The 21,275-nt window shown below is 34.5% G+C and overlaps 1 protein-coding gene across 1 annotated transcript in view; it reads right to left on the bottom strand.

Annotated features, from left to right (window-relative positions):
* The window catches only part of LOC146998093 (corticotropin-releasing hormone receptor 1-like), a 315,521-nt gene that overhangs the window by 118,249 nt on the left and 175,997 nt on the right, over nt 1-21,275 (bottom strand). Inside the window, exon 3 of the mRNA XM_085812363.1 lies at nt 2,932-3,017. Coding sequence (XP_085668489.1) covers nt 2,932-3,017 — 86 coding nt within the window. The remainder of the gene's footprint in view (nt 1-2,931; nt 3,018-21,275) is intronic.

The following is a 21,275-nucleotide window of genomic DNA, read 5'->3' as shown; positions in this document are numbered from 1 at the left end:
TCGCAAAAGACCAAGAAATGTTTACTAACATTGTCATATGATATAGTATAGACTGAGCCCAATAAACATAATGAATGTAAAAGAAATTACCTACGAATTTTTAACACAGGTCTAGGCTACACTACTGCATTTTAAGTTCTCGTTAACTATAATACCTCGAATAAGGATTTACCAATAAAAATATAAAGAGCCATAAAAATGAAGAACAAAGACTTCTATATTAATTAGGTATCATATGACGTTAAAACACTTTGGTAAATATATATAAAACAATTTAAAATATTCATGAAAGTTATTAATGAGATGTATAGTGTATTAAAAATGTTTTTATTTAAATCAATCAAGTTAAAAAATTTTTAAAAATATTAATAAAACTGCATTGGTTTGTCGACCAATAACCGACAGATTAAATTTGAAAATTACATTAAAGCTATTACGCTTTGCAGAATGGCAGCATACTGATCCATGGAATAAAAAAATATTTTATTTTGACTAGTGACAACAGACTGCTTTTAAATTGTTAGATTTGTATTTAAAATTTGAAGGACAGCTTACGCTTTGATGAACGGTGAAATGCTAGCATGTGGAATATAAAAACATTTTACTTTAGGCCGGAGTAGCAGATTGCTTTTAAATCGCTTAGTCTATTAATAAAAAAATTCATTAAATTCGGACAAGAGATGAAATAAGTGAAAAACAAATTCAAAATTTGTGCTTCCAGATCCACATGTTCAGAAGCTGGTCTACATGCGTTTGAAACTTGGTGGTTCAAAGTGCCTCCATTTTTCTACACTGCAATGCAGAAATGTACAGATTTTTCATGATTTAATAATAGATATTGTATTAAATAAAAGCATTTTCAATGCATTTCATAAACTCATCTCAGACCTCATGAAATCTTACCATTCGTTCTCAGAGATCTTGTACCTGCTTTTGAATGTACGATTTCTTGACGTTAAAGTTGTTTTGTAAAGTTTTGCATTCAAAATCTGTACAAACATAGCTATAGAGGATCTCTAAATCAAAATTTTTTTATATTGTTTCGTTCTACGAGTTTGTGGATTTGGAGTGATTGATGACAACATTTTATGAAGAATTAAAAATACAATTTATTCGTCAGTACTACACAGAAAAGTTCCAAAGACACGTTTACAGTCTTCGAAAAACTGTGATAAACATGCTGAAATAATTAGCAGCGCAGCCATCAGGCTATAACGGTGAAGACAGCTTTACGGCATAGCACTAAAGTACAGTAGGCAGGATATTTATAGCTTTTGACATGCTTTCGAGAACATTCTCGGGGAAACCGGTAAGAATTCGTTCTAAAATGATCTCGCTCCATCTATGGCATATCGCCAATTTTGTCGCCAAATGCGCGATTTCAACTGGACACCGAATCTGGCAACCCTGCCTTTTCGTGCCCATTTTCTGGCAACCCTAAGCCTACTTTACGGGGAAGCTATCGTACCGCAGCTGGGCATTTCGCAACAATACTTTTGCGTTCAGTTCATCAGTATTTGTTTCACAATACATAATGAAACCTTCGACTATTTTGATCGCATACGGCTAAAATATGTTTTCTGCTTTAGACTAATTAAACTACGGAAAATACTTTTCTCCTTAGCAATGCTTCATCCTACCTAGCTTAGGAAAAAAAAAAAAAAAAAAGGGATTATTAAAAGCTGTCACATGGTTCAAATTATCGCAATCTGAATTTGTGCCCTTCAAGAAAAATCCTACATTTGTGGCATTTTCATCAGACAGAAAAGATAAACTGAATAGTTAGATTGTTACATTCTCTTGTCTGCATTTGAAATTTGCAACTGTAGTTTCCAGTTTTACGTAAACACGATAAAAATCATTTTACAGCCTTTTTATATCCAGTTAGGGCAAGAAAATACGACTAACGTGAGCAGATTTTCGGGCAAAATAAATTTCTACTTAACTGGAAAGAGTGCTGTTAGATTGAAGTCTAGCTCCCCAATTACGGCAGTTTATAGCAGCTATTGAGAAGAGAAAGGCGTTTTATAGACCTTTTTCTCCCTCGGATTTTGTTTGAATAGTAGGAGTATTACGTTTCTGAAATTGGCAGACACTAATCTGATGTTTTTATGAGAAAGGGCCTGGCTTAGTAAAAATTAATTTCATTCGTTCTTTAATTTTCTTGGTTTATTGAAGAAATATTTGCATTTTATGTATGTAAGAAATAAAGTTATTTGTTTTGAATTTTCGCTTATCTTCTGCGTACTGTATTATGATTTGATAATGTACTAGTACAGTAAAGCTATAGTATTAGGAATAACTAAAACATATTCTATCTCTAAATATTCAAAAATATCTGATAATTAGATTGCCTTTCCTCTGCAAAATTATTTTCACAAATTTCTAGCTTTATGATCCTAATGCAAGTATAATTGCTCTGAATAAAAAGGAACTGGGTAGAAGATTACCCAGATAAAATCCTAATGCAAGTATAATTGCTCTGAATAAAAAGGAACTGGGTAGAAGATTACCCAGATAAAATAATGAAATAATTATACAACAAAGGAAAAAAAATCTGAAAGCTCTCATATTTGATATTACGCCCCAAAAGGCGTTTTATTAACGTTTTTTGTGTTTGTGTGTGTTTTGTTAACAAGCACGATTTTTCGACCACCCTGTACTTCATAACCCTTAATAAGTTCAATTCGGAAACGTTTCTTAAAAGCCTAAAAATAGTACAAAATGAAAACTGAAAGAATTCGGTCATAAAATTTGTGCTTGATAATTATGTCCCTTCCCCGTTTTCGGAGGATACTCAGTTTATCTTTTAATTCTGCGTTTGATATTTCAGATAACAAACAGTTTTAATACCAAAGAAGAAAAGAATTAGCTGAAATTTAAAAGCTTAATCAGAAAGCGAAATTTTTAAATCCTTTAAAAGTTTCATACCGCCATATTTGCAACACACAGAGAAAAGTTTGTCTTGTTTTCAAACCATCTTCCGTTGTCATCGCACGTCCTAACTGCAAACACACCTGAAACGACAAGACAATTATCATTAATTTTTATTACAATACTACACTAGGCAATTTTTAACCTGAAATTAATTCCAGAAATAGAGAGTATTTACTACGTCTACGTTTTATCACAATCTGCAGAAAGATGCATTTGTTCTGAGGACGTTATTTTAAAATTCTAGTAGGATAAGAGACATCTAGAATTTTTTTAAAGCTCGATACCATAAAAACATAATTTTTATACATTTTATTAAAGCCTATAATGAGAACAAGATTAGTATAATTCGAAAGTGTTCAGTTGATTAATTACTATAACTTAAGTCACCAGTCTACGATAAACCGTTCAAATGATATTAGTCAATCAATCATTTTGAAACTTCTTACATATCTTTTAATAAACTTTGCTCCTTAACTTTTATGATAACAAATCTGAGAATTACTCTGGTATAGTTAAAACACTTTAATTAAAGTTATCATAATATGAAGGCATTTAAATAATTACAAATATAGTTAAGCTAATGTACGAAAGACCAGAACTGGCTTAAAGCGTATGTTTGAATATGTTTCCCACTTAATTCGTTAGTTACCTAATAATTAACTGCACAGTAATGAAGTATTAATTCAACAAGCGCAATTTAAAATGTGATCTTACCTGCTTCTTCTGTTACGTTTTGACCTTAAAGTAATTAGTCATTTAGTGACGATACATTTCCTATTAACTGAATTACAAAACCAAAGAACACCAAAATTAAAAAAAAAATTATATTCTGTTAAACTACGAGCTGTAACTAGAAATAAAAATTAAACGCCAAAACGACTTCCGGCCGTTCAACAAATGTAATGCAGAAAAGGATATTTCCGCAAAATTTGTAAGCATCTAGGAATGCTCAATTTTGCTTAGCAGTTTGACGTCTTGACAGTAAATATGCACCTCCGTTTAGAGCTTTGAAAAGCCTGTTTTTAGACTGATAAGAAAGAAGTTTTATAAGAAGTTTTAGAAGAGATAGAATATGTTTTAGTTATGTCGGGAGAGTGCAGAGATTATTAGTAATTTTTATTTTGGATCTTGAGGCAGGAAAAGTCAACTGAGCTGTGAATGGGATTCGAGCCACTGATCTTTCACTTGCTAGCTGGAAGCCTTAACTATTCACATCACAAGATAACGCATGGGAAAGGGTGATAATCCCTTACATTCTCCACCACTTAAAGAAACGGCAACGAAGGGCATGACAGCCAGTGGACAAAATTCAGCTAGTAACAAATTACGGTTAAATGAGCAAGGGCACTGCTCATTTTTCACATCCCCAGCATCAAAATAACTTAACATTGGCGCCCGAACTACAAAAGGTGGTAGATGACGATTCTTCACCACCAGAATTTCGCGAATGGGCCCCCTAATCCCCAGTCCCCCTTAGAAAAGGGGAATCTATAAGATATTTTCTCCCTTCTTTGTGCATGTCTTCGTGGTGTAACGATAGGACACTGGACGCGTATTCGAAAGGTCCAGGTTCCAGTCCTGGCGAGGGCATTGCTCATTTTTCATGTTTCATGCTTCAAAAATCCTAATGACTTTACACGCTTATACCACATGAGCACGTGTGCAGAATTGAGTAACTGCTTTCAAGAGATAGCTTTGTTTAACTCATCATGCGATTCAATCTCAGTTAATCCTATTTAGTTACAGTAAAGCTGTTTTTTTACACAAGGGAATGAAAGATTTTTCTTCACTTGGCAAACTAATTTGGATAAAAATCTGCGCTGTATGCTTGTTTAATCAAAATCATCAAGGATAGAACAGAATCAGGTTAAAAAAATGCTAGTTAATGATTTTATTTTAAGATTGAATTCATTTAAGCTTATTATTTGAACTAATAACTTGAAGTTGCCAGTAACGTTCTGCGGCAATTGTTTAAATTTTACCAATAATTAAGCTTACTTTAAACGCTAGCTTGTCTTTGATTCATGTCACATATATTCACTCAGACCAGCATCTGATAAAAATTAAAAATACTCGAAAGAGAGTTTCAAGCTAGCATAAATTAAGTGTAACTCATGCCATGTGGAATGGGGCTTACTGTGAATGCTAGGTGTGAAGACTCTAAAAGCTCCAGTCTGTCTACAAAAAATTAATAGTTCGTCAGAGGCCACATTGGTTTCTGTTAGAGCTTGAGTATAGTAAGTACTTCGTTATAGTGATTAGTTGAGAATCAAACAAGGTGTATTGTTTGAGAGAAGTTATTTTGATAATTACAGTACAGTCCTGCAGACTCGACAAAAAGTGGACTGAGAGACTGTCGAGTTTCCGAAACGTCGAGTTTTGCGGAATAAGAGGTGGATTTTTCAGAACTCTGAATATTTAACTGTTAGACATTTGTAAAATGATATTGGACACGGAAAAATACAGCATGCAATTAAATTAATGTTAATTTTTATGTCAAGTTCTAGCACAATAAGAGTAATAAAAAGAACAAATACACTAAGGTAATTAAGTAAAAATATTTACATACAAAAATGAAGAAAATTTATTAGTAGTTCTTGGATATATCATGTGATGGTAGATTATCTATCTCACTCATTTCGTCGTCGTGCAGCTTAATCACGTAGGCGACGGAGGAACAAAATATCCATACCAGATGCACCATTAACCAAGCATGCCTTCAGTGGCCTTCAGTCCTCCACTATGGGTCATCATTTTAGCTTTTTCATTGTTTTCAATCTCTTCGTTTTCTGTTTATCCACATTGTTTTTCACCAGTGCAATTATTTCTGCATGGCCTAAAATTTCACAATTTTCATCTTGTCCCATTCATTCTTCAACATCATCATCACTAACATCTTCGCAGCCTGGAATTTTCTTATGTATGTCAACCATTTCACAATTTTCTTTCTCTTCTCTGCTTTCGTAAAATCCGTTTCCTGAATGGTCCAGCAAATTTCTCAAGGAACGAACGAGGCTTATCTGCTCGATTTCACTCCAAGAATGAGCTATTCGTTCAACCAATATCCAACATATCTATTTTCTTCAGTTTCTCGATCATATCGCACTTTTCCTCCATGGCTAGGCCAAGAGATGAAAGAAGTTTACATCTGTATTTTTCTTCAATGCCTCCAAAATGCCCTAGTCCATGGCTGACACACTGAATATACGCTAGGAGGGAGAAAAATGGCTCTTTGTTTCGTAACTGTTCTGCATAAGGATGGGATGAGGCATTTTCTAAAACGAGAATCGCCTTCCTTGGTAGATTTTTATTATTTAAAAAACGTTTCCACTGATAGAACGAACTGCTGATGAAAACAATCGTTAAATATTGCCATGCGTTTGCCTTGTACCTAACAGGAGTTTGGTTACCAATACCGGTACCAAACAGGAAGATCATAGTTGGCTTAGGTCCCATTAGTGTACTTTTTTGCGTTTTTAAACGCGCGGGGATTTTTTGACTTACCTAATGAGCACTAGTTTGAGCTCATGGCTGCCGGTTACATTGCGGCATGCCAAGCTCGTGACTCTCTCCTTGCTGCTTTTGTAGACAGGTGCCGCTTTAATTTGATCTGCAGGTATATAATCCTTTTCAATTAGTTTTTGGAAATTATCCTTGAATATTACAGCATTTTACAAGTCAGCAGAGAGCTTTTCCCCATGCCGTACCGCTTTTTCCATCTGTCGAGCCAGCCAGCACGAGCAGTAAATCCAGATCCTACTTCTTAACATTCTTCATAAAGTTTTAGGGTTTTCTCTTGTAAAATTGGTCCTGAAATGGGTAATGCCTCTATCGTATCAAAGTAGTCCGTCCAACACCTAAATCCACAGTAATTTTGTTTACACTTTCCCCTTTGTTCAAGTTATTTAAGGCATCTAGTTCCGTTTCCACTGTCACATTACTTTATTTTCTTTTCGTTTCGAAAGACATTTTTACTTCACAGAATATCAAAAGTTCTCCAAAACATGTAACACATACGAAACATGTACGAGTGCTAGAGGCAGTGGAAAAAATGCTGGACGAGACGATAGTGCAGTGATGGAAGAAGGGTGCATTGCGGGTGAGAAGAACAATTTCAATTACATATTTACAGAGATATAGATAGGTGATTACAAAAGATATCCACAACGTGAACAATAAATGAGTACAGTGCAATATATGAGCAATTAACAAAGTGACTGATAAAACAGTAAAAGTAATATCTAAAATCGGGCTAAATACTAAATAGCAATACTAAAAATAATAAGAAGTAAAATACTAAAAAGCGAAATAATACATAAAATAAAAAAAGGCAAAACAGTGAAAACAATACATAAAATAAGGTAAAATTCAAGGTTTACAGTTTAAAGAGAATTCTATACAGGGAAAAGCCGAATAAGCTAACTTAAGATAAAATTAGTTCATTACAGGTACAGAGCATATAGGGGCTGTGCTGGTGACGAAGATAGCAGCTGAGAATTACTCCAGCCTGTCTGAGATTTTGCGTGCAATATTTATGCAATCGCATATGCGTTTCAATGCATTGCGATTTTTCGAAGTAGCTTCGGCCCATTCATGAATGTGGTTTGTTACTGGTTGCCTAAGATGATATTTGGCGGTCTCTGTGCAAGCGAACAGACAGTGGTCCGGATCTCCTGCCATCTCGCATGAGCAATGGTCGTTTTCGCGTCGTCTGAAGCGATGCAGGTAAGTCATGAAGGGACCACGTCCTATTAGAAACTGAGTGAAGTGAAACGAGCCACTTTTTAGAAGCTGGCAGACTTTTGGAAAAAAATCTGTGAACTCTTCTGCCAGTGGTCTCTGTCTCCCACAGATGTTGCCAACTTTTAGTAATTCTCTCTCGAGCTCAGCTTTTAAGAACGAGCCCGGGAGAGGCACGTCAAAGTGTGCGAACGTGGGGGTCAGTTGCTGCTCATTTGGCTATTGCATCTGCAATTTCATTACCCAGTATTCCGGTGTGGGCAGGTACCCACTGGAGTTCAGGCCTATAGTATTTTGGTGTTCTTAGTAAGAGTTTTTGTATGGCCCTGACGAGTGGAGTTTTACTACATGTGTCTTGGATTGCCTGGGTTGTAACATGTAGATGTGCACCTCGTATTTTGGTTGCAATTGGCCGCACCAAAAATATGTAAATATATGTATATATTTTACTCGGCTCAGTGATCTCGGTTTCTTTATTCTTATATGTTGTAAATTGTGCATTTTTTGCTTTAAAAATGATTGAATTATGTTGTTCTTATCTTCCGGTTAAGGTTTATATGCCTTTAATAAATCTAATATTTGTAGAATTATCAACAATTTAAAAAGTTTTTTAAGTGCCACTAAGCCTTATTATTTTTGCCATGACGGCCATATTTGTTTACATTTGAAACTTAGCATAACAGTATATCTCTTGCCATTCTAGAGAAAGTCAGCTCTGCAACAACAAAGACAACGCCTTTTATTATTGCGAATTAAATCCTGCTTATTATTAGCGGAAATAAGTGTTTAAGATTTACTTCGTAATTTTTAATATAGTTTTATGTATGTTTATGAGTTTTTATGTATTTTTGCCTTGTCGCGAAGTTAGAACTGAATTAATTGAATGAGAAATACTAAATCGTCTGTGAAAAACTTTTTTTTTTTTTTTTTTTTTTTTTTTGCGTATGTGTTTATTTGATTTCTTTTATACATCATTTTAGATTTCTTTGTGCTTTCTGAGTTATAAAAATGCTCTGTTTTGATATTGCTACGTTATGTGTCCATGTGGCTGAATCTAATTAAGCCGGAAACGTCGCACGATATCGCGGTGATAACTGTGAAACGTAACTTATAAAAATGAGCCATGAGATTGCTACTACTCAAGAGACTGCTTTTAAAGATGACGATTTCGCATGACATTAAATTGCTCCAGCCATAGACGTACCTCCGAATTTTTGAAATTTCACGAACTTACGTTTTTCAAGTCTATTAACTTTAAGTGATGTATGGGAGTAAAGATCTTCGGATCGCACACTTTGCTACATAACTGCCGATATACCGTTATAAAAATGAATGAAGTGTAACTCTGTAAAGTAAACCTAGCGAGAGAATGTCGCTATGGTAAACAAATATAGTGAATTTTAAAGAGGGCATTTATTCTATTGCGGTTTATGCGGTATCGACGAAGTAGATTTAATTCAATCCAATAAGTTCAAATGAAATGCAAGAAAACATGCATATAATTTAATATTCCGTACAAGGAACTCATCTGGTGTACTCATCATATTTTTTAGTTAGAGATATTAGTTCCAATCCTTTTTTTCCTAACGTTTCGGAAATTGTAATGCTTTTTTGTTAGATAATCATTATTTTCTCGACAGAGAGCGCTGCATTCGTTAGAAAGAATTTTTTTTCTTACTTATGAATAAAGTTATGTTTTAAAGTTCTAGAAACCAATTCAAAACTTTTCAAAACTTTACGTCAATTTCAAAACTTTACGTCAATACGATTCAAAACTTTACGTCAGCCTAAAAATGTTATTTTGCATAATTTAAATAATTATCGGGAATAAACAAATAGATATTTATTAGACCAGTATTTCAGCATTCACATTAAAAAAATTAAAAGCTATTTTAAAGTTTCTTGTGCATCATTAGCTACAGATGATCAGAAGCATCATCAACGAAACTAGAGAAGGGCTTCTTTACACTGAAAATACATCCTCAATTGTCTGCCATCATTGTGACAGAATACCTGTGAGCTGAATTCCTTTAACAAAATTATAAGAATTTTAATAACGATATCTTATAGATGCTCACTCTTAAACAATAACAAAGAAAGCAGACATAATTTAATTAAAGTCTTCGTTCAGCAATGCCTAACAGACTGGAAGTAATCTTTCACCTTCAAAAATGTGCAATTAATATTAACTTTTATAAAAAATGTAGATTTTAAAGTTAATAGTATGCGTATCCGTTAAATTAAAGACAATACATTCCATCAAAAAACAACAATGAAACACTGCAGCGGTTAATAAGAATCTTAACTATAAGTATTTTACTTATTCAAGCCACACTCAACTCAAACGTAATTTTGGCAAAGAAGCAATTTGCCCAGAAGGGCTATTAATTTAGTTTTGGCATTTTGCGTGGGTTCACTATAAATGGCATTTCACTTTTCAAATTGTTGTTGCCAAATGTTAGACTGTAAAAAGGCGTATCAGGGTTTATGGCATATTTTCATAGGTAATCTAAATAGAAGCGTTTAGGAAGTATTTATGTTAGACAGCTCCGTAGAGTTTTTATGTTAGACAGTTCCGTAGAGTTTTGTCCCAATTAGTAGACACACAACGTTGTGATTCCATCAAAGCAGATTAAACAGACACATTTTTAGAACGTTTTGAAAATTTTAATTTTGGGTTGAAAAGTTCTAATTTTGGTTGAACATTAATAAATAGCTAAAAATAAGATTTTCGTTCTACTTTAATTTTATTTTCCTTTAAAAGAAAATTTTAAATTGTTTTTAAAAATACGATATGTTTTTTGAAGTATTTTTTGGCTCAGTATTATATATGATTGAGAAATTAGAAGATGTGTTTCTAAACGACCTTGGCTATATGGTCAAGTGTAGTTTTTCAAATAGATTCTCGTATTTCTTCTCATCAATTGCATTTTGAATCTTTCAGTTATGCGGAATGTGGTAAATGTAGGCACAATCAATTTTAATCACAAAGTGGACGAAAGATTTAATTCGACTACCGTACCGTAGGGTCCAAGTTCGAATCCCGGAAAAGGCATGATGTTTGTAAATGCTTAGTGTCTGTGCGGCATGGGGGCACTCTAAATATCCAGCGAGCCAAAAGTCCTCTGGAGAAGTAGGTGGAGAGGGACGTGAGGCTTCGGACTCGTCTCCCAGGGTGCTCTCCATCAAAATTGGGGGCGGAATTGAGCCAAGTCGTATCTGTATGGTGCTCAAGGCTCTTGTCAACGACAGGCGTAATCTTGCACTCCTTGCGAAGATGAATTTCATGGGCTTTGTTATGACGTTACTGACAGACAAGCGAGGTAAGTAACAACAATAACAAAAGAATTTAATTCAATAAACACAAATATGATAGGATCTTACTAGCAATTCTTTAAAAACTGACAAAATATTGTCGTCTTAGGGATCTCCTTAAAAAACTAGGCCAGATGAATAGGAAAGCTTGGAGGAAAGTAACAATTCTTACAGGCAGGATAAATTGCTAAAAACAGCTAAAGAACTGAAAGTGAGAGATAAGACGATAATAAGCGATGAATATGGAAAATCATCAGATTTGATCGCAGAGCAAAGTTGAGAGTAGTAATCATCGAGTAGAAGCTCCTCAATTATAAAATAAACAGGAAGAAGCTCAATCCATTTATTTTACTGTTTTTTTATATAGTCTCTTATTTATTAGGGTTGCTCAAAGTACTTTTGGAAATTTAGATATAAATCGCTTCCAGAGTTTCGAGAATACGTTATCTGGAATCTTCCAGAAAGGACCTAAGTTGAGAAGGAATCATCAAATATTGTCATACTGGCAATAAAAAGTTTCGTCCCTTTTCAGCCTCGCTTAAAGAGGTAAGCATGCTGGTGTATCATGAGTTCTCCTTTCAGCCTCGGGCTTTTAAACAACTGCATCATTTTGTTACTTAATGTACACATGATATCACATTTATGACGGTTTGAATTACCATATGCTCATAATTCATCATGTTTTATCTCGTAATTTATCATCATTAAAAGTATATGTCGTCGTAAACAAAATGCGTTTAAGGTTTTTAAGCAAATTTAACTCATAATAGTCTCACCGCCGAACAAATGTAATAGGTGAAAATAGTCTATGAAAAAATACAATTACTGATATCCGTCTCCAAATACTCATAAAGGAAAAGAAAAAGTATGAAGTGGCACGATATTTGATGATATTTGATGATAAGTGAAAAAGGCTGAGATTAGACATTACATTAGAAGCAACTTTTAATTGTTACAGAAAAATTGCAAAAGTTCTTAAAAATTTTCCATTGCGTACATTGTAATTTAAGTATTTTAAAATATCAATATAATTTAAATATTTTAAAATATGAAATCAATTTAATTTATCAATGTGATATATAATTTATACAATACTGATGAAGTAAAATAGAGATTTAAATCATAAAGATACATGTTTATTGCTTCTAAGTCGCTTAATTATTTTATTTCACAACAGGCTGATTTAATTCACAACAGATTTCAATATTTATATTACTAAGTCGCACACAAAATTTGAAAAATAATTTAAGGATCTTAAGCTTTGCCGAATGACGGCAACCTGAGAATCCGTTATGCAGTAAGGCGCATGAAATATGCAGGATCTGATGAAAATGTAAAAGTCAGATAAAATCTGATAAAAATGTAAAAGTAGAGAAGGAAGAAAAAAGCAGATTTTATAACGCAATATGTGTGTTTGGAAATAGCTTGGGAATTATTGGAGTATCAGATAGATATGAACCGCTAATCACTCAGAAAGGCAAGTAAAACCAAAAGAAACAGACTTCTAATAACTCAACTATTCTATTTTACTATGGGTGACCCTCCGTACATCTTTTGACCATTTGCTCCATTTTCGTCCACAGAGTCTAAATAAAGTGTACATCGGCAAGTTTAACGTTAACGATGCATACCACTGGAAACATCACAAGGAACGGCACACCTACCGATCTGCAGTGCCCTCTACCACTTCAATACACTGTTTTCGCAGGTACACTGCGCAAAAGAAAAAAGACAAAAAAGAGAAAGAAAATGGGACAGTTCTATATCTCCCGTTCAACTGGGCGGATAGACAAAATTCAAATTGTGCTTTTCATGTCTCGAAAGCGGGACTTAGGATATGTATTAGAGTTATATATAATGCTGTTATAATATAGGTATTTTAACACAGGACCTTTTCTGAAATGATTTTATAAAAATCGCAGGAGTAGGTTTTAAAAAATTAGTTTTCAACATTTTAGCTTCTCAATCTTAATTGTAATTGATATATATTTATTAATAGATCTTTTTTTAATAAACTTACTTGATTACTTCTTCCAGAATTCGAAATTTAGGCTTAATCCAATAATTCGCACACTTTTTGTGATTTATTTTTTTAATTTGCAGTTTTAAATATTTTTTTTTATAAATTTTTCAAAAAAAAATTGTATTATAACCTATAAAATTTTTAACATCATCTTAAAGTAGATGTATTTCAAGGCACACCTGCAAAAAATTAAGAGTTTTTTATTCAAAATTTTCTACGATATACATGAATTTACATATTGGAGCGTTTTGAAATTTGGCATCTTTTTTTGACAATAATACGCCAAACGATAATAAGCACTAAGTAAAATTATTCGAAAGTATGAACGATAACTTTTTTCCGCTAGTTTACAATAAAAAAGAGAAAAGGAAAATAGGTTGCTAAAAATTAAGGAGTTCGCCGAGTAAATTATTCTTGGCGAGAACTGAAAAAATACGCCAAGATAATTTTTTCAATTTTTCCTCAAATTTCGCACCCAACTTTACAAAATTAAATATTGAGACATAATTTAAGTCGTAGAATCGAAATATGGAAAACAATTGGCATGTCATTTCAGAAAAAGTCCGATTTTGTGCAAAAATACTTATGTTAGAATGATGCTATATATAAATCTAATATATATCCTAAGACGGGCTTTCGAGACATGAAAATTGAATTTCGTCAATTGGGCCTGTAGAACGGGAGATATAGAACTTTTCCTGTTTTTTTTCGCAGTGTACATGAGCACAAGTTTTGATGATGATATAATTTCAAAGTTTAACAGATCGGACAAAAAGAAAATTTAAAAAAATTATAAGAACTTTTTTTAACATCTCAGAAACACTCAGATATAACTATAAAATGCAGTGTTAAACATATTTGATATACAGAGTTCTTAAATGACATACTTAAATAAATTCGGAAATAAATAAATAATAGATAATTTTCTTTTCGCAGTGTAAATGTTGCGAAGTAACTTCATGGCTTTTACATTTGGAGCAAGTGGGAGAAGTTTTAGGGCCACGGCAATATCTAAGGATCATTAAATGCCCTGAAGTCAACTGAGCCAGAGCCGTTTGGTCCTTCCCTCTAACCCTTGAAACCAACAGCAGTACCAGGACCTGTACTACGATACCATAATTGTGTCGGCAGCTGTTTCCAAGAATTGCTAATTAAAGCCTTTCTTCTCGAGTATAGTTCAAGGTAGGTCAAAGGTTAAGCATTAACCTGAGTCATGAAAGTGCCCTCCTTTGCTAGCCTACCAGCTATGTTAGCTTGTAAATATTTATTTTGTATATTATGATCTAGATCTTGCAATTAGACATCGATCGATGCTTGAATTATTTTGATAGTACTGTACATGAGATATAGACAGAAACTCTCCTGACGGGTTTTGGCGACGTTTTGGAAGTTTCTGCAAAGTGCATTAGTAGAAGTTATTTCCAGAAACCTTAGCTGCGTGCATGAAAAACCGTATAAATGTAACCGCTTTGGAGTTGAGACTTAATTTAGTGTTATGCAATTGTAATGAGCTTTGTACCTTGCTTCATGAGTGATTTTGCTGATCTGCAATAATCCTCGCTTTTTAAGGAAAATTTTCTTTTTCTTCGTTTTGTTCCTTCATCTGTTCATAGCTATTAGCATGTTATAAAGATGTAATTTGTTTCAAAAGAGTGTTGATTTCTCCCTTTACTAAAAAAAAAAAAAAAAAAAAAAATATTTTGGTAAGAGGTTAATGTCGTCCTGTTTATCTGAAGTAATTTTAAAGTTGTTTTCACAAATTGTAACGCGCAGCAATTGCTTTGCTTTTTGTTAATGATTTCAGTCAGATTTGTACCGGAAGGCGAGGCGGTTATGTTTTTAATAAAACACAGGCATTAAAACGGCGCAAGGAATACTTTTTATAATACTTATTTAATTTAACGAAAACAAAAACTTCACCAAAAGCCCATCGAATTTAAAATAAGAATCATGGGCAAATTCATGTCATTTAAAATTTTATTCTGCAAATTCTTAGGGTAAAATGTCAAACTACTACGTTGATAGCCCTATAAGATGTTTGAACAAAAGCCTAGATACATGTACCTGATCGATATGGCGTTTTGTGGTACTGCCTACTATATTATTGAGCCCAGGTCGAAGGGAAGGTTTGCGGTAAGTGGCACCAGGGTTCGATTTACAAAACTGGAGCCAGGGGGGGGGACATTTTAAGAGGCACCGTCCCTCTATTTTTTAACTATTGCGTGCATTGTTGATGTAGGTACTACGAGGGTTGCTTATATATATTTTTGGCCTAATAATGTGAAAAAGTTTCTGATCTAATTTGTTTTCATTGTTTTTAAAAATATTCTTCGTGAAGATCAATACGCTTTTGTATGCGTTTGTACTAATTTTCGAAGCACGTTTTTCACTCCGATTGAGGTAACTTCAAAACATGTGTTTTGAATGCATCAACTGCTTTTTCGGGTATCACAAACCGCTGACCGCGTAATTTATTTTTGATGTACGGGAATAAAAAAAGTAATTGAGTGCCCAATCAGGGCTGCACGGCGGTTCACCCATCAGTTCGATGTTTTGGACCGTCAAAAATTCCTTTGCTTGAGTCAATGTGTGAGAGCTCGCATTGCTATGATGAAGAATGATTCGCCTTTATTTCTTTCTGCTTTTTTCGAATTTCTCCGATGACTTCTGGCAAACAAATGGGCATGTATCATTCGGAATTGACCGTCCTGCGTTGCTCTAACTCCACTGTCGTCACGTGATCGGTAATGCCAAAGAAACAAGCAACCACTTGCTTCGATGTGCTTCTTCCGTGTACAACTTTTGTTGGATTTGGCTCGTCTTGAAAGACCCATACAGTCGGCTGCTGTTTGGTTTCGGGCTCATATGCATAGATCCATAATTTGTCACCTGTGTAGATAGATATAATACACAGCCTTTGATGCATCTTGAACGTATTTTTACAACATTTCCTTGATCCAATCGACATGAGCCTTCTTTTGATCGTTTGTCAGATTATGCAGGATGCAACGTGAACACATTTTTTACGTCCAAATTTTAATGTAATATCTTATTGATACTTGTCATACTAATATCCAAAGTTGCCTGAGTCTCACGGTATGTCACATGGCGATCTTGCTTTGTCATTTCACAAGCAACAACGATATTTTCTGGCACAACAACCGATTTTAGAAGCCCTTCACGAAATTCGCCCTGGAGCGAACGTCGACCACGATTGAATTCGTTATGCTAGTTTTTTACATTGCTGTAGGATGGTGCTTTATCGCTGTATAAAGAATTAAGTTTATCGAAGCACTCTTGTCTTGATAATATACGTCGAAAATTATGAAAAATAATCGCAGGAAAATGTTCACGAGTCAATTCCAATTTTTGCTCGAGATGAATTTTTCAGTTTATTGTAAACAACACAAATCACGCTAAAATGGAAAGTCTTACTGGTGAAGTTTGGTTAAAAATATCGAACTTTTGATTGGAATCATCTGCGGTCGCCTAGCAACACTTACTGTTGCCAAGGCCAGAAATACGAGGGTTGGGTCAAAAGTCATTGCAACTATTTTTTTCTTGTAGATATGTGAACGGAACGCAAAGCATATATGTGTCGAGTGGAAGTTCTGCAGGCATAGTGTGTATGCAGAACAACAGATGGCTTTCTGATAGCTGGCTCTGTGGTAGCGAGGGCTCTGAAATCAGTCAGTGAGTGCCGTGCGAGATGGAGGTAACCCGTGTTGAGCAGCGCGCTTACATCAAAATAGCCGTTCTCTGAGGGAGAAATGCGATGGAATGTCACAGTGAATTACTAGAAGCCCTTGGGAATAATGCCCTACCACATTGTACAGTAGCACGGTGCGTAGGAAAGTTTCAGCAAGGACGTGTGTCAACCAGTGGTGAGCAACGTTCGGGACGACCGGTGAGTGTGCGGACCGACTTGGCACGTGCTGTCATCGAGCACCTCATGGATGAAGACAGACGATGGGCATTACTGGAGTTAGAGACAGCAAGTGGCATCGAGAAAAGCACTGTCCACAGGATATGGAGTAATGAGCTAGCGTCAGAATCTTTCCCCAGTCAAGTTGATGGTGATCGGCACGTATGGCGTCAGGGCTGTCATTGTTTGCCACATTGTTCGTCATGGCAGAACAGTGACTGCACAGTACTACAGGGACTTCCTGGTGCGACAAGTACGACGTGGCGTGCGGGATAAATGTCCGGATCTTGTGAACAGTGCAATAATTCTGCACGACAGTGCAAGACCACATAAAGCAGAGTGTGTACGGCAGCTACTCCGACGTTGGGGATGGGAAGAATTGGAGCACCCACCGTGCTCTCCTGACCTTTCGCTCTGTGACTTTGATCTCATTCCCAAGATTAAGGAACCAATACGTGGTAGGCCGTTTGCAACACGAGAGGACATTGCTAATGAAGTGCGCCAACAGATGACCCGATTCACACATGGTGCGGCAAATGCTGAGGCTGATAGTATTCAGCGCCTCCTACATCGTTGGCAGCGTGTGGTGACAGTAGCAGGGAACTACATTGATGGTCTTTAGGCCCAGGTTTGTCGTGTCAACTTTATGTGTATTGTGTTATCATTCTTTTGCACGGTAAAGGCTATATTCCCCTGTATACTACCGTAATAAATTCGTGTGTTACGATATATTAGTGGTATTCATTGTCCACACATGTAGTTAAGACCTTGTTCTTTCGTCTGTATAAGTCACATTTTTCAACCGGACTGGTATCTTCAAGAAAAAAATAGTTGCCATGACTTTTGCCCCAACCTACGTATAAATAGCAACCTTCACAGTTAGATGTTACTTTCTGATAGACATGGTGGTTAGTAATGCTGGTTGATGTACTCTTGGGCCCGAATTCAAATCCCGGAGCAAGTTTGAATATTTGTAAGTGCAAAGCGCACCGCATCAAGGCGTTTGAAATATCGGCAAGCCAAATATTCTTTAGAAAGGTTTTGTATGAGGAGAAGAGGGATCAGAGACTCTTAGATGAGTGCCCCGTGGTGTTTTTCACGAAAACTGGAACGAAATGTTCTCATTCTCGCGGATATAATTTGACCACCCTTTGTGATGCACTGTTTGCAAAGCTCTCAATGATGTGACAGTTGAATGGCAGGTAGGTATTGGCCATTCCTAATGAATACACTTTGTTGCAAGTATGTTTAGAGAAAAGGCAGCAACATACCTAGAAGTTTTTCTAAATCATGCTCATATAAATGTACACAATTTTATTTTTTGATGATTGAAACTGATGATTCTTTTTAACATGCTATGATTCTACAAATACAAACTTTATAATTAAATAAAGTTTTATTCGGTGCTCTGGCACCATATTAATTTGCACCAGGCTATGAAAACGTAAAGTTCCCAGGAAACTGCTGAAGGGGTAAATTACATGTAAAGGAATGGATTATGGATTTCATCTTCGATTTAACATCGGAAATAAAAAATATGAAACAGTTTTCCTTTTCCTTGAGTTCATCATTATTTTTTACGAATTACTATTTTATACTTCGCTTTCAAAAGTATAAAAAAAAAGGCGGAAAAGCAATCTTTTTTTCAATTTCAGGGCAAACAAACTACGCTTAAATAAAGTTTTTCGGGTTTATAATTCTTATACAATTTTTTACCAAAGTAATACAAATTATTATGATAAGCACATATAAATATCTTTAAGCTATGTAGAAGTTTTTTTGCATATGTGATTAAGTTGTCAAAATAATTCCCTTCTCTTTTTGTTTTTTAAATCCACTTATGTGAGAACGGGAAAGTAAGAGCAAGATTTTTTCCCATATAAAAAATTCAAGATTAATATTCATTTTGCCCGAATAAATAGCGAAAAAGACCACTTGCATCTTGGAAAAAAATGCCCAATGATTTTGCAGTAATTCGAAAAATAAACATATGAAGAGACAACGAAGACGAAATTATAACGCACAAATAGCAAGCTCATAAGCAATGTTACAAATGGTTATTCAAGTTATACCTAGTAATTATGGAGTTCAATTTCTTATCAAAATGTATAATTATAGGCTTCATTTTATTAAACTTTCTTTACCAAAGTACTAAAACGAAACATTTCAGAAAATCAAACCTTTTTATTTCTCTCGCAAATAAATGGCAAATGAATTTGGAATAATTTGATAGCACAAATTTTGATGGAAATACATACTTCTTTCTCATAAACACGATTAAATCATTTGAAAGGTAATGATTAAATTTTCATGTTTCGAATTATTTAGTTTTAATTGCTAATTAAAAAGTAATTAACATAAATTAAAATTATAAGAAACATCTAATTTGACCGCCATTTTATTACATCTTTGTACGAAGTAAAAGAAGTATTGTAATCACGAAAAATATCGGGCATCACGTTTCAACCAAAATGTACATTTTTGAGCGCTATCGAATGCAATTTAGCGATGGTTTTGCGTGATATCTGTACGTAAGGACAGAATAAATGACTCTTTTTCCCAAAACGGGTTATAAAATGGATTTAAAATGGATTCAGAGGAGATTTTTTCTTGACGTCTGTACGAACGTATATATATATCTCGCATAACTCAAAAACGAATCGCCTCAGAACGTTCAAATTTTGTATATAGGACTGCTATAACATGTATAATACGTATAATGGCGTAAGTTTTTCAAGTCAGTTCTTCGATGAGAAAACATAATGATATAATGCTGTAGACGAAAAAATGTAATCGCATGAAGTATAATATATATAAAATTCCATAATTAAAACTAAATGCTTGCCTAGTTCAAAAAGTTGCAAACAATCCTTTTTTTTATTCATTATAACAATTCTTTTGGTTTCGGGGACAATTGTTGTTTTCGACGAATCTTATGTCAAGTCGACAAGTGTTCGACTACTTTTGAATGCTGGTTTTGGGGCTGGCTTTGTTTCGCTTTGACAGGGCACGATAAAAGAAGAATGTTGTTTCAGATTCGTTTCGAGTCTGCGCATTTTAATATGTGCTGTTGAAATAATTTCTTTTCTCGTGGTGCGCTCCACAATAAATATCTCATTTTCTGAAGTGCAAAAAGGCTGAATGTCTTACACCAGACTACCACTTAATTAATCGTTACATTTCTGTTATGGTCGTCTTTCTGCGACGAAACACATATTGTGATTAACCTGAGTTGAATTAAAGTGGTTGAGAAATAGCACGTCTTTTTTTAGAAAACGTTAAGCCAGTATATTGTGGAATATTAGAAAAGTTATTATCACAAATTACTAGATTAAAGCAACATTTGTGTGGGTTAAGAAAAAAGAACGATAAACCAGGATAAGAGATGAAGAGATAACAATCAATAATAGCAGATGGGGTTAGAAACGGTATATAGGAATCGTTTTTATCCACAACTGTACATAATTAATGACCCATAATCGGGATTATCTAAACATTGCTAAATCAAAATCCTTGTAAATACAAAATGACAAAGAGAAAAACTGCCAAACCGGTTAAATGAATTAAGCGTACAGTCATTATTATTTTTTTTCCCATTGATTTTTATTGAAATCAAACAGTAATATAAACAAAAATATTGTTCTTCCTGTTTTTAAAGGTTGTAATTTTTTTAAAGCAAATTCAGTTTACGAAAATAACTAATTCTAGGGAAAAAATGCAGGTAAATTTTTAATAGACTCCGTTAATTATAATATAGGTTTGTTATGTAGCGAATTTAAATTATTAATATGTGTTTTAAATTATTATTATTCTAATATTTTTATTTGTATTCATGTGTATTTTGATCTGGGAAAAAAAGTATTCTTAAGCTCTTAAGGTTTTATTTAACTCATTATTCTTGAGTGGGAATTGTAACAAAGGCGAGAGACGGTTGCGAGGACACACATCTGGTTTATGGCCTTTCCAACAATGAAGGTAGTAGGGTCTTTTCAGCTAATGCGTGGGAAACGGAAATCGCTTTGTTTAAAGTTTGCAGTTTTCTTACTTCAAGACAGTGGGGGTGGCTAATAATTGGATACTCCTAAAAGCTAGTTTCGCTTGTTAGTTGGGGGGTCTATTTTTTTTCTCACGTTATGTGAGTGCAGATGTTTTTCGGAATGCATTGTCAGATTTTCTGGTGTTTGATTCGTCATGGGTGTGTCATTTTCTCAATTTAGATAACTTAAAATTCCGGGATTGGTAAGATTTAATTTTATGATTTTTTTGAAAGCCTATGAACTCACAGAGGCGGAGAAACCGAGATTTCCTGGGTGCTTGCACCAGGCTAGAGTTCAT

This window comes from Stegodyphus dumicola, chromosome 3 (assembly GCF_044657685.1).
Source record: "Stegodyphus dumicola isolate Sdum_Otavi_A_Nest chromosome 3, ASM4465768v1".
Classification (NCBI taxonomy): domain Eukaryota; kingdom Metazoa; phylum Arthropoda; class Arachnida; order Araneae; family Eresidae; genus Stegodyphus; species Stegodyphus dumicola.
Note: the sequence above shows the minus strand (reverse complement) of the source record. Positions and strands in the feature narration are given on the sequence as shown.